General features: G+C 43.3%; 1 protein-coding gene across 2 annotated transcripts; it reads left to right on the top strand.

Moving 5' to 3' along the window:
- The first annotated feature begins 6,360 nt into the window (after positions 1-6,360).
- On the top strand, positions 6,361-9,246 carry LOC120302119 (olfactory receptor 6X1-like). Of its 2 annotated transcripts, XM_039330031.1 has the most exons (3): positions 6,370-6,411; positions 7,229-7,384; positions 8,137-9,246. In XM_039330031.1, the coding sequence occupies exon 3, from the start codon at positions 8,148-8,150 to the stop codon at positions 9,075-9,077; it is 930 nt and encodes a 309-aa protein (XP_039185965.1). In that variant the 5' UTR covers positions 6,370-6,411; positions 7,229-7,384; positions 8,137-8,147; the 3' UTR covers positions 9,078-9,246. The 2 variants fall into 2 exon arrangements, with proteins under 2 accessions (XP_039185966.1, XP_039185965.1); XM_039330032.1 differs by lacking the exon at positions 7,229-7,384 and having other exon boundaries at positions 6,361-6,411.
- The last annotated feature ends 5,622 nt before the right edge of the window (positions 9,247-14,868 follow it).

The following is a 14,868-nucleotide window of genomic DNA, read 5'->3' on the forward strand; positions in this document are numbered from 1 at the left end:
CTATGTGTCTGCGAAGAACACGGCCATCTCCCAAGGCAACTTCATATGGCAACGTCCCAGAGACCTTGCAGACCACAGCTGTGACCCAGAGATGACCAGGCCCATAGTTCCGTGCCCAGACCATATCACCCACTTGGAGTCTCCTAGGTGCTTGCGGTTGTGAAACCTGTGAAGCCACCCAGTCAGGGTGCAACCTGTCCAGGTTAGTGATGAGGCGGCGACCCCAGCGGAGTTCAGCAGGGCTCTTCCCTGTAGCAGTGCATGGTATGGTGCGGTATGCAAGAAGGAAATCTGCTAACCTATGATGCCAGTTACCGTAAATCAGTTTCTTGAGGGCATCTTTGGTGGTGCGCATCATTCTCTTTGCCCGTCCATTGTAGGATGGGTGGAAAGGAGCCAATGTTGCATGCCAGATCAGATTGGCCTGAAGAAAAGCCTGGAACTCAGAAGAGGTAAATTGAGGGCCATTATCTGAAACCAGAACATCTGGAAGACCATGTGATGCAAAAATTCCTCTCAACACCTGGATGGTCCTGGCAGTAGTAGTGGAGGAAACAGGAAAAACCTCTAGCCATTTGGAATGGCTATCAAGAACAACCAGGAAAAATTGCCCCTGAAAGAGCCCAGCGTAATCTATATGCACCATAGACCATGGGGTTTGAGTTTCCTCCCACCTATGTAATGGTGCCTGAGGCACTTCAGGCCGAGACTGTTGGCACACTTGGCACCCATGCACCTGGGCCTCAATAGCTTTATCAAGCCCAGGCCACCAAAGATGGCTGTGCACAAGTGCTTTCATCCTGACAATACCAGGATGTCCCTCATGCAGAGAGATCAAGATTCTAGACCTCAATGAGGCTGGGATCACTACCCTGCTATTCCATAACAGGCAACCCTTGAAAGTGGAAAACTCATGCTTCTTGTGCCAGAAGCTTTGGAACTCAATATCTGGGCACTTGTCAGGCCATCCTGACAACACCCATGTCAGCACGCGTGTAAGCATGTGATCAGTGGCAGTTTCTGCAGCTACATCCCTAGCATTGAGGGGAGACTCAGGTAATTCCTGAATGGACAGAATATTAATGGCTGGAGCTGGTTCTGGCTCTAATTGGTTCAAAGGTAATCTGCTTAAGCCATCTGCATGACCCATTTCTTTTCCTTGTTTGTGGACTAATGTATAGCTAACAGGAAAATGGACCACCTCAGCATACGAGGAGAAATGATATGTGGGGTCTGTTTGTTAGTGGTAAACAACCCCAGCAGAGGCTTATGGTCAGTATAGACCGTGAAATGGTGGCCATATAAGAAATCATGAAATTTCTTAATGCCAGCCACTATAGCCAAGGCTTCTCTGTCAATTTGAGCGTAATTCCGCTCTGCAGAAGACAGAGTCCTTGAGTAATAGGCCACAGGGACCTGTGTCCCATCAGACCTTCAGATGGCTGAGTACAGCTCCAACCTCATAAGGAGATGCATTGCATGTGATGCAAACAGACAGTTGCTCATTGAAATGCGCCAAAATAGCATTAGAAGTGAGCAAGGCTTTAACCTCATTGAAACTCTTTTCATGGACTTTAGTCCACTGCCAAGAAGCCTGCTTGTCTAAGAGCCTGTGTAATGGCTCTGCTACTGCAGCTTTATATGGGAGAAATGCATGGTAAAAATTTAATAGCCCCAAGAAGGCTTGCAGCTCACTCTTAGACTTAGGGCTTGGGGCCTGCTGGATAGCTTGCAATTTAGTTTCAGCAGGGTGAATGCCTTGAGCATCTATCCTGAATCCTAAGAATTCAGTAGAACTGACTCCTATCTTACCTTTATCCTTCTTTAGTTTAAAGCCTGCTTTTTGAAAATGAAGCAAGACAGCCCTTAATCTCTCTGCTAAATTTTGAGATGATTCCCCAGTAATGAGGACATCATCAAAGTAGGGACAGACCCCAGGAATACCTTGAAGTATGCTCTCCATGACACTTTGGAATATGCCAGGGGCTACATTTACCCCAAATTTCAGTCTCTTGACCCTGAGGGCCTCTCTGTGAGTTATAATAGTCTAGGCCTCAGCAGCTGCCTCATCAACAGATAGCTGTTGATAGGCCTGTGCCAGGTCAAGCTTTGCAAAAATGTGCCCCCCCTTGAGGGAGGCCAGAATGTGACGTACCACAGGCACTGGATAAGCGTGCTGTTGCAGCGCCTTATTCAGGGTGCACTTGTAGTCTGCACATAAATGTATGTCCCCATTAGCCTTTAGAGGCGTTACTATGGGGGTTTCCCATGGACTAGAATCTACAGTTCTAAAATGCCCTGCTGGAGCAATTTGTCCAGCTCAGCATCAATCTTGCCTTTGAGGGCAAAAGGTACCCTCCTAGGCTTAACCCTGATGGGCGTGATGGTTGGGTCTAACCATAGTGAAATTGGGGGCCCCTTGTAGGATCCTAGCTCTGAACTAAACACATCTGCAAACTCCTTGCAGACTTCTGCAAGGCTCAATGTTTGCAAATGGTGCAGCCCAGTTATTTATTCATTTATTTATTTATTTATTTATTTATTTATGAGACTTATATACCGCTTTAAGTGCAAGCACTCTCTAAGCGGTGTACATCAGTAAGCAATGCATATATATATTTACATTGCCCCCAACAATCTGGGTCCTCATTTTACCTACCCCGGAAGGATGGAAGGCTGAGTCAACCTTGAGCCGGTGAGATTTCAATCGAGTCCAATAAGATTCGTACGTTCACCCCCAACAACCACTACATCTAGGGGACCTTCAAAATCCTTATGCTGTACTCTAAGGGTGGCCTCCCCCTTAAAACACACCATAGAATTCTGAAAATCTGTAAGTATTAGATTGGATGGCTGGAATTTTACTCGAAGGCCACTGCAGCTGCATATCCTTTTGAATGTGTTAATAGAAATAATGGAGAGAGTGGACCCAGTGTCCAACTCCATTGATAAGGGAACCCCTTGCAACCTTAAATTGATGGAAAACTTCTTCTTAAGGGGCTTATGTGTCCCTGTCCTTAAAATACTCCTGCGTGGTGTTGGCTAGGGACCCTGGTACCTTTCAGACACAATTCTTCATGAGGTTGGACCTTCTGGTGACCCAAACAGACAAATGTGATGTGTCCTTGCCTGCCACACACTCTGCATATGGTGGAGTGGAACCTGCAGTCAGCTTGCTTGTGGCGTCCTCCACACCCAAAGCATTGAAGAGATGCTGGGGCTTGTCCAGATGTTCCTTCTGCCTCCTTCCAGCTGGCTGGTGAAGTCTATCCACCTCTTCTTCAGGATCCGCTTCCGATCCTTCTCTAGTATCCTCTTGATGGACAGTAGCTGTCTCTGGAGGGCTCTTGGTGGGCCGTAGGGTCTTCACAGCCCCACCTGCTGCTTCCTCAACAGTTACCTCTCGTAGCACATCTTGGAAAGAGACATCTTCTTTTGCAAAAATCTTCTGCTGTAAATCTCTGTTCCTTAAAGCACATACGAAGCGATCTCGCAGCCTCTGTTCCAGATCCTTGAACTCACATGGTCTGGCTGCTTGCCTTAAGGCCGCAATAAAATCCGTAGCAGACTCACCCGGCCTCTGGTCTCTCTGCTCGAACGCGTGCCTCCAAGCAATAACAGACAACTTTGGCTGGAAGTGTTCCTTTAACATTTTCTTCAAATCAGTACACGTTACTGACTCCAGAGGTGCAGGGGCCACCAGATTCTCTGCAATTTCAAAAGCTTCCTGTCCACAGACACACAAAAGAGTTGCAGCCTTCAAGCCATCCTCTCTAATTTGATTTACTCTGAAGTAATTTCTCCACCCTTCCATCTCTCTGGGTGTGAGACATCAAAATCAGACAAACGACCAATCTTTGCCATACTACTTTTACTACCTTCACCACTCTCTCCTCTGCAAACTTCTGTTTAGGGAAAGGGTCCTTTAGCCGAGCTCACCCTCCAGCGATGCTATACTGGCAGGCTGGGACGCTGATTCAGACACCCTCTTCCCTCTTCAGGACTTCCTGGGTAAGTCCTTAAAACTTTCTCTTTAGTTTGCAAAGGATCCCACCTTTGTCGCCAGTGTTAAATACTCTGTTTGCTTGCAAATGATGAATAAACATGGCAAAGTTCAACAGTTCTTTATTCTCTTAAAGTGACACCCGAACAACCAGCAACAGGCACGCATGCCTCTTTATGTGTCCAGAGACCCGGACAATGACAAACAAAGTAACAGAGCGTTTTCACACCTTGCGCATGTGCACAAGGCTGGCACCACTCAGTCTGGTCCTGGGAAGCTTTTGGAATGCCCGGGACCAATGCAACATCCCGAGCCTGTTTTGCAGGCTCAGGACACAACAATGGGGATGTTACAAAGGTCGTAGGTGTGAAAAATGGTTGTCAGTTTTTCAGTGCCGTTGTAACTTCAAGTGATCACTAAAGAGATGTTTATGCTCAAGATTTGTAAATCCTAAACATGTTAACAGCATTTGTTGTGATTCTTTTGTGTACAATACAATCCATAGTAAGAAATTAACTTTTTTTATAAAAGAAAGTAGGGTTTTTTCCCCCTGTATTTCTTGGAATTTATATACTAGCTTTCTCCTTGAGTGGCCAGAAAATTAGCAAAGCTCAAAACAAACTGTATTGTGGCTTTGACATGCTTGTCTTTTAACTAGTCATTAGTCCATAAAAAGGAAGGCACTTCAAAGTGGAAAACAGAAATGGTGTGACAGTTTTTCCATGCAGTGATTTGCAGAATAAAAGGGTGATGGTAGAACCAAAGTTCCCAAAAGTTGTAACTGAAATGTAATTTTGGATTTAATTTATCCTTTTCTTACTTTTTAAATAATAAAAAATGAGCATCAATATCACTAAATGAATAATTTTAAGGACTACCTGTGAGTATTTTTTAAAAAAGAAACAATGCATATAATAGCAGTTTCACCAGATATTTCAAGATTGACTCTGCCCACAATATGGAGAGGGAATGTCACTTTTTGATGTCCTCCCATGGACATCTACACACACAAAGCACAGTGTGCAGTATGTGTTTCTCTCAGTTGCATGCAATTGACTATTCCTTGATTCCAGTTAAAAGTCAGGATTTCCACCACATTACTTAAAAATCCACCTATAGTTTACTGCTAAATCAGAAGAATGAATTTGAACCTTCGTTCATCTGTCTGTCTATCTATCTATCTATCTATCTATCTATCTATCTATCTATCTATCTATTCATTCAATCAATTTCTATAGCCACCCAACTCAACCAAGTGATTCTGGGCGGCTGAGAGATGTCATTATATTCTTGGTTTTCTTATACACACTTGAAGACTTACCCATCATTCTGTTCTCATTCATTCATTCATTCATTCATTTCATTTTTAAACTGCCCTTCTCCCTCATAGGAGATGTTAGGTAAACATCATTTAAAGAATAAAACAGAGAGAAGAAAATAATTTAAAAGACGGAGAAATATGTACATCATATATACTATCTGTCAAGATTGAATCGCTATGGGGCCTGTCAGCTTCTGTTGCTAATCAACTTGTCAGAGAAAAGGGGGAGGGGTAGAAAATGAAGGGAGCAAATGTAATGCCAAGAAGCCATTCAAAGATCGTGGGAGCCTGCACCACGCCAAGGTCACTGCCGCAGGTGCTCGATGGAGAAGTGAACTGTTCCTTTAACAAAATGGAGTATTACTATTGGACAATGTGAACACCCGGTGGGTGGGGACATGGGAATCTATTGTTTAACTAAGTAAGCTTTTGCACGGGAAAATTCAGAGCTGGTCTTGCTTCTTTAGTTCTAAGATGGTATATTCAATAAAGTTTTACTCTTTGGGACTCAATTGCCTTAAAGGAAATATTTTGTTTTGCTAGTCAAATTATTGACACTATCCTTGTTAGTCATCCTGGCTTTTATGATGTCCATACAAGACCTTAGACCTTGCTTTTTGTTCTTTATAGACTTTTCACTGCTTTCTTCCTAGAGATCTCAATGGTTCCACCCAACCACTTCATTCTCAGTTTTTCCTTATTCTCAACACATTCACTCTGTCTTCACACATTTCTTTGCAATTCAATCATCATTTAGTCTTTCAATAAAGACCAAATAATCTCAATATAATTAATTTGCCTATGCCTCATTTTTCAGTCAGACCATTTTTATTTTGTTTTCCCATTCATTCTTGATACAAACTCTTAAAAAATGGATCAATCTCACTCCTCCACTGTACACCAGTGTATCTGAAGTTCTTTATAAAATTATCATTTCTTGAAGGAAAGTTTTACATCACTTTCAGTATCCCTGAGGGCCTGTTAAGAAATCACATAAGGGGGGAAATCCTTCCAGCTATATAAGTTATATGTAAGTCTTTTCTTTGTTAATATAGTTTCCAGAATATATTCTGTGGTGGCTAAGAAGGTAAGAACAGAGATTATTTATTTGATTTGGACTGTAATCCTGGTTAAAGACTGGGCCCTTATCAATATCTGTAAAACTGATGTTTGTGAGGGAAAAAAAATCAAATTTCTCTGGGCTCAAAGGAGAAAATATTTACATGTAGAAGCTATGATGATAGATAACCAAATAGCTAACCAGCAAGAGAGACTGTGTGAATCAGAAATAGATAGATAGGTAGATAGGTAGATAGATAGATAGATAGATAGATAGATAGATAGATAGATAGATAGATAGATAGATAGATAGATGGATGGATGGATGGATGGATGGATGGATGGATGGATGGATGGATGGATGGATGGATGGATGGATGGATGGATGGATGGATAGATTAGAGATAGAGGTAGAGATAGATAGACAGGCAGACAGACAGATGAGCCATGATAGATGATAGATAGATAGATAGATAGACAGACAGACAGACAGACAGACAGACAGACAGACAGACAGACAGACCCACCCACCCACCCACCCACACACACACACAAACACACACACACACACACACACACATATGATGTTTTGGGACCCCAGATTACATATAGCCTTAAAAAGCATGTCAGGATTCAAACTCCTGTCATGGATATATTGATACTATGAAATACAATTCCTGTGAATGCAATGCTAAGGGTTTTTTTCTGTTGTATTAATCGGTTTGAATTGGGGAGGTGGGAAGGTTTCTAGGGACCCATTCAAGATGTAGTCTGGACCATTGATGATCCATCAGCCTTGAATTTTGCATCCTTCTCTTCTAAGAAAAGCACCTTATCTCCCAAAGGTTAATTCTTCCTACGAGATAAGAGGTATGAACTTAAGAAGTGAAAGATGGCAACCTTCTCCCATAATTGTGCATGAAACTTCTTTCTACTCATGCAATAGAAGAAAAGTTACTTCCTGGTCAAGTGATGACTTCACAAAAGCTGTTCTTGTGAAGGTAATTAAAATGATCACAACCTCATTTGTAAACTGAGAAGAGCATCTTAAAAGGCAGGAAAAACATTTTGCATTTCTCTTTTGAAGTTCAGCAGGTATTTGAGCCCTTGGAAGATAATAGAAAGGAATCAGGAAAGATCGTCCAATTATTTATCTGATTTATATTCTATTTTTCGTTCAGAAACTCAAACCTTCATGCATTTTTCCATATATCCCTCCCTCCGTTTTTTTTCCCCACCACAACAAATATTTCCCTGTTATGAAGTATGTAAATAGTAACATCTTTACATAAACTTAAATCATTTAAGAAGAGATTGGACAACCATTTGTCTGAAATGGTATAGGGTTTTCTGCCTGAGCAGGGGTTTAGACTAGAAGACCTACAAGATCCCTTCCAACTCTGTTATTCTATTCTATTCTATCTTCCATTTCCAGCTGAAGCATGAACAAAAATAAAAGAGTCAGTCTTCTAGCATGCATTGTTTGCAGCTGTTAAATATTATTTTGAAAAATGCAAAATGCCGAATCAGGAGTGATCTTTCTCCTTCTGAGCTTAAGTATATATGGATAACAATTGTGTGAGTCCGCTTTTTATACCTTATTTTGAAAGATAATAACTTGAGCTTGCAAGAACAATTCCCATATGAAATTTCAGATATTAATCCTGGGTATCAAAATATTATTTAAAATTCACTATCCTTTATTCAGGAAGATGTTTTTTTTTCCCCTTACATTTGGTTCTTTTTATTGCAGGAAAGAAGAAAATGGCCAATGCAACATTGGTTGAAGAGTTCATTCTTGTGGGATTTCCACAATTACGTGAGCTGAAAATGGTGTTTTGTACCGTAGGTCTACTGATGTACCTTCTATCACTTCTAGGGCATAGCTTAATCATCTTTGTTGTTATCATGGAACCCATGCTCCATACACCAATGTATTTCTTCCTCCTCAATTTCTCCCTTGCTGAGATCTGTTCCACATCAGCCGAAGTCCCCAAAATGTTGACCAATATCATCTTGGGTAAAAATACCATCTGTTTTTTTTGCTGCATGGTACAATTTTTCACAGTCTTTGCCATGGGAGGGGTTGAATTCCTCATGCTCTCCATCATGTCCTTTGATCGCTACATGGCCATTTGTAAGCCTTTATTGTATAAAACAATCATGACCAATCAATTCATCCTTCAGTTAGCTTTGGTGGCTTGGATCGGTGGTTTCCTGATCATCTTTTCTCAAACAGTAGTGATATGGACATTTCCTTATTGTAGGGATAATATCATTGACCACTTCTTTTGTGATGTTGGACCTGTTCTGAAATTGGCCTGTGCTGATACAACTCTGATAGAGCTAATTGGTCTCGTCTACGGTGCCACTTTCATGTGGGGGTCCCTTGGTTTTTCCCTGATATCATACATGCACATTGTAGCTGCTATCATTCGGATTTCCTCTGCCACTGGACGCTCCAAAGCCTTTTTCACCTGTGCATCACACCTGACCGTTCTAATCATCTTCTACACAGCAGACATGATTATGTACTTGCGTCCTTCTACACATGGTGATCCTCAACTCAATAAAGTCATATCTCTTGTACGCACAAGCTTTGTACCCATGTTAAATCCGTTCATTTACACAATCCGGAACAGTGAATTTAAGATAGCTCTTGACAAAACAGTGAGACGGATGGTGGTTCTCTAGGACTTAGGAATTTTTTTTATTTTATTTTTTAAAGGAAACTAAAAAAAAGTGATTTGTTATGGTTTTATACAATTATTAGCACTAATTAATTAAGTAGCAATACAATTATTAGGTTGTATATGACATACATTTGGTTTACTGCAAACACATTCTTGTTCTGAAATTTAAATAAAAAACAAAACAAGTGTTAATACCACTTTACAATGCTTTGGTAAGGCCACACTTGGAATACTGCATCCAGTTTTCTCACCGCGATGTAAAAAAGAGGTTGAGACTCTAGAAAAAGTGCAGAGAAAAGCAACAAAGATGATCGGGGGACTGAAGGCTAAAACATACAAGGAACAGTTGCTGGAATTGGGTATGTAAAGTTTAATGAAGAGAAGGATGAGGGGCGACATGATAGCAGTATTCCAATATTTCAAGGGCTGTCACAAAGAAGAGGGAGTCAAGCTATTCTCAGAAGCACCTGAAGGCAAGACAAGAAGCAATGGATGGAAACTAAGCAAAGAAAGAAGCAACCTAGAACCAAGAAGAAATTTCCTGACAGTTAATCAGTGGAACAGCTTGCCACCAGAAGCTGGGAATGTTCCAACACTGGAAATTTTTAAGAAGAGACTGGTCAGCCATTTGTCTGAAATGGTATAAGGCTGTGATGGCGAACCTATGGCATGCATGCTACAGATGGCACGCAGAGCCCTTTCTCTGGGCACGTGCACCGTCGCCCCAGTCCTAGGCCTTCAGTCTCGTCCATGAGCAACGTGCATCAATACCCACCCAGGGTAAGGTTGCCATGCCTGCCCCCACCTCCCCCAAGCATTTTGTTACTAACCTGCCTTTCAGCTGCATTCCATTTCTCCATTCACTTCTCAGCTTCGCCGCGTGTTTGTGGGACTATCAGTAAAAAAAAAAGTTCCATCAGACTTTCTAATCTTGCGAGATCTGAAAAAGTTAGAAAGTCTGATGGAACTTTTTTGTTTTTTTACTGATAATCCCCCATAACATGCGGTGAAGGCTGAGAAGCGAACAGAGAAACGGAATGCAGCTGAAAGGCAAGTTAGTAAAAAAACACTTGGAGGAGGCAAGGCATCTAGATGGGGGATGGGTGTGGCAACCTTAACCTGCATGGTGGTGAGAGGGTGGGATGTGTGCCCTTCCCATGCCAGGCCAGCCCCTGCAGCCCCAGGGGGGCATGCTGGGTGGTGGTTGGCAGGGCATTGAGGTGGGAGCTGGCAGGCCGACCAAAGCAGCAGGTGGAGCGTGGAGGCTCGGGGAGGGAGGGTGATGAAGTGGGCAGTCGGAGTGGAAAGTGGCCTCAGAACAAGTGGGGCAGGTAAGTAAAGAAATCCTCGCTCCCCTCAGAAACTGCCTTTCTTTCCTTACCTAACTCCCAGCTCCGTGCTGTTTCTCCTTTGCGGTCCACTGCAAGGAAACAAAGGAAGTTTTTTGGGAGAAAAAAAAGGTCAATCAATCAATTCCAACTTCTCGTGAAAGATTATTATCCCACTTTGGGTCCTGAAAGGTATGCAAGAAAACCACCATCCTCAGACACACACACACACCCTGGAACCCTTCATTTTAACTATGAACCAGAAAAATTCTCCTTGATTGGCATTCTGGACTGTCTCAGGGCAGAAGAATCTGCCTGGCAGGACCTCATTCCTCTTTCCCATGGGGCACATCCCAATGACCCCATCCTTCCTTCACCATTTCCTGGAGCCTAAAGGCCAATAAAGTTTCTCTCACCAGCTCTGGCACTCTGGCACTCCAAGCTGCTCCACCACCTCTTGGGGCTTCACCTAGATGAGGGCACCACAATCCCCATTCATGGATCGCGATGTTCCTCCAAAGGCTGACTGCATCCTCCCTCCCAGTGGCTCCCCTGACATTTCATTGCCTCAGCTCCACACAACCCCAAAATAACCTTCCAGGAGTAAATTCTCCTCCTTTTTTCTCTCTTACCCCATCCACCCTTCACAAATATATCACCCTTTTCATGCTCCCCTCCAGACCCATAACTGGGACCCCACTCCAGCAGCCCGAAGGGCTGGGTCCCTCGGTGATGATGGGGGTGATGTTGAGGACCAGCAGCACCAGTTTCCTTTTGACTGGCACAGCAGCAGCAGCAGAAGCAGTGGCAAAGGCTGAGGCTCGCATTCTGTAGCACCTAGTGAGGAATGCGCCTCAGAAGCAGCAGCAGCAGTGGCATTATCATCACCAGGCTTGGCTGCCCTAAGCGAGGCCGAGGCTGCAAGCGAGGCCTAAACCTCTCAGCCTGGTCCTGAGGTAAAAACATGAATAGGTAAGAGGAGGAAAGGAAGGGGTGTGGCCAAAGCGCGAGCCCACCCTTGAGTGCGCGAGGGAGAAACTGGAAAAAAAACATCTTCTTCCACCAACTCACCATCCCACCACTGGCTGGGGCTCTCGATACTATCCATCCACCCTCTCCTCATGATTGGACAGTTTGCCCGGGAGGTTGAGGCCATAATTTGAGGACCCCTGAGCTACAGGCAGAGAAGAGAACTTTGCAGCTCTGCCTATAGAGCCACCAAAGCAGGAGGTGGAGCGCCGGAGGCTTGGGGAGGGAGAGTGCTGAAGTGGGCAGTTGAACCATTGGCAAGAGCAATGTGTCTAAGCAGAAAGTGGCCTCTGAACAAGTAGGATAGGTAAGGAAAGAAATGCACGGCCCTCCATGTGACTGAGATAGGCAGCGCTGCCCCTCTCTGCCCCTCCCTAGTTTCCCAGAGCAGAATTGGGACCGTGCAAAAGAAGCCGGCTGAAACTGGTGCCTTGGACTACCCCCCGAGAACAGCACTTTGGAGGAAGGCCAAAGCACAGCACCCTTGCCAGAGAACTAGTCAGCCCCACTAACTATCATGTGAACCCCACGCTAAGAACGGCCCTGCCTAAACTAAGCTCAATCGGACAGGAAAGTTCCAATCCGATGGAGGCTCCTGCAAAGTCAGCTTGGTCATTGGGATCACGCAGTTCACTGGGCTTCGCCCTCCCAAGCTATTCATTAAGAACCAGGCAGCACTTGGCTTGCAATCGGTTGCACAAAACAGGTGGATAGGATTGCAGCCAAAGATAGTAGGATGTTAGAGCAGCCAACTCTGGTCTCCACCCGGGTGGGCGAGCGAAACCCTGAAACCTTTTGCATTCCTTTGGAAAGAGAAGATGCTGGTGGCACATGGTCCGTGGGGGAAAGACAGTTCTGGAGGGAGGCAGCCACGCGGCCAGAAGACAGCAGTCCCAGCAGAGCGGCACGGGAGACCTACTGGTTGCCATGGGAGGCTCCAGCGTTGCCGCAAGCCTCGTTGGCAAGCTGAGAAAATATACATACATCTACTAATACAGCAGGATGCAGCAAACCACAGTTAAAGTAGGAAACGGAAAGAAGAGAACACATCGGTGGAATCTTCCCTTTATACAAAGGCTCTTAAAGAGACACAGACCCTGCTGAGTCATCCCCATCATTACATCTTAAATCTTACATTACATAAGATGGTTAGCTGATATTTCTACTGCTAAGCAAGACAGTTGAGTTTTGCCCCATTTTACAACCTTTCTTGCCACAGTTAAGTGAATCACTGCAATTGCTAAGTTAGTAACATGATTGTTAAGTGAATTTGGCTTCCCCATTGACTTTGCTTGTCTGACGTTTGCAAAAGGTTATTGCATGACCCCGGGACACAGCAACCGACATTAACAAGCCGGTTGCCAAGCATCTGAATTTTCGTCATATATAGTAGCTATGGTGATGTTGAAAGGGTCATAAGTTATTTTTTTCAGTGCCATTATAACTTCAGACGGTCACTGAACAACTACCTGTAATTCATTGCATCTTTTTTGCTTGGACATCAAATGACCTCTTAAAAAATTAGATGGAAGGGGAATCTAGATGAGACCACTGATATGGTCCATCCATAATATCACTGTAGTCAAGTGGAAAGAAATTGTGTTATTTAAGGCAAGTAAGTCCCTCCCCTCAAACACCTGAATTTTTAAGGAAAAGAAATGCAAGAAATATCTTGAGAACATTGATTGATTGACTGATTGATTTTTTTATGCTATCCATCTCTCTGATACCAACAACAATAGCACTTAGATTTAGATACCGCTCTATAGTGCTTTACAGCATTCACTAAGTGGTTTACAGAGTCACATATTATCCCCAACAATCTGGGTCCTCATTTTACCAACCTCGAAAGGATGGATGGTTGAGTCAACCTTGAGCCCATCAGGATTGAACTACTGGCATTGGGCAGAATTGGCCTGCAATACTGCATTCTAACCACTGGTCCACCTTGGCTCTTCATGTTGATATTGTGATTCTCGGTGGCTATACTTTGCAAGATAACCCATAAACCACAAGAACACTGCTTTGGTCTCACTTAATGAACCATTGTATCAGAAGTACAACCTTCAGTAAGGCATTATCCTAATTTATGAAAACCACATAAGCTGCCATAGCAAACCAATACTTTTCTGTTGTATCTACTTGTGTGTACAAAACAATGGCATTTTTACAATAGCTGCTCACAGTTTGTGTTTATCACTAAAATTAATATGATTTCAAACTTGATTAATATAATAAATATCAATATCTCTTTTGTAATGTACTGTTCTATATGTCATTCTCGATAATTTTGTCTTCATTTACAGAATTCAATAAATCTTTATTGACTTGATGTAGAGTATTTTTGCTGGACATTTCAGAGTGATCCAACTATTAATATGTCATCCATTTTTTAAAATAAAGATTCCATTATCAAAATCTCCTAAGATTAATTACAATAGGATAACTCACTTTGTTTAAGAGCTCTCAGAGTAATGGAAACTTTCCTTAATCATAATTTCTCTTGGGAATTTTCCCACTTAGAGATAACTCCCTCTGGTTATTATCAAGCAGTTGGAAGAAAAATGTGGATAGGAAAAGTTTGAAGGAGACAAATTTGGCTATAATTTCTCAGTGGAAATTATAGAAAGTGGCCAGAACTAATGGCCATAAGAAACCTATGGCCATTTCCATATTGTCTCCCAAAAGCATATTTATTTTATCAAATACAGGTAGTTATCGACTGACAATGGTTCATTTAGTGACTGTTCAAGGTTACAATGGCACTGAAAAAAGTGACTTACAACCGTTTTTCACACTTATCACTGTTGCAGCATCCCCATGTTCATGTGATGATGATGATGATGATGATAATAATAATAATAATAATAATAATAATAATAATAATAATAATAATAATAATAATTTGTAAGGGAGCACAAGGAGCCCCAATTCCAGAACAGCCCCTCCCCACTCTCCTCCTACCCCCTCGGAAGAGCTGTGGGAATCAGGAGCCTTCCCTCATGTCCCCCATGGCCCTAGTGAAAAAAAACATCGTGAGACACTCTTCTGATTTAACTTTTTTTCCTTGTCGCTTTTTGGCGTTTTCATCCTGCTTTTGTGAGACGGCAGTGTTTGGGAAGGGGCGTAGCTGCCCCCTTCCCCCCAAGCCATCAGCTGAGCAAGATACCCTCCTGCCCACTGACTCATCCACCAGAGACCCCCTGGATCTCCCCCAACCCTGCCCGCTCCTCACAGGCATCCATCCCTAGGAGCAACACTGAGCTGGCCACACCACCCTGGCCACGCCCACCCAGTCTGCCATGACCACCATAGCCAAACCCTCCCAGCGGGCCTCACCCACCCGGCACCCAGCAATACATAAGTAGGTTTTGGGTAGCAGTTTGGGCACTCGGTCTCTAAATGTTTTGCCACCACTGGCCTAAGGGAAACTAT

Source organism: Crotalus tigris, unplaced genomic scaffold, assembly GCF_016545835.1.
Source record: "Crotalus tigris isolate CLP2741 ecotype Arizona unplaced genomic scaffold, ASM1654583v1 scf7180000024422.289953, whole genome shotgun sequence".
In the NCBI taxonomy this organism is placed as follows: domain Eukaryota; kingdom Metazoa; phylum Chordata; class Lepidosauria; order Squamata; family Viperidae; genus Crotalus; species Crotalus tigris.

What these genes read in the sequence shown, in the direction of transcription:
- LOC120302119 (XM_039330032.1), top strand. Translation starts at nt 8,148, where the DNA reads ATGGCCAATGCAACATTGGTTGAAGAGTTCATTCTTGTGGGATTTCCA.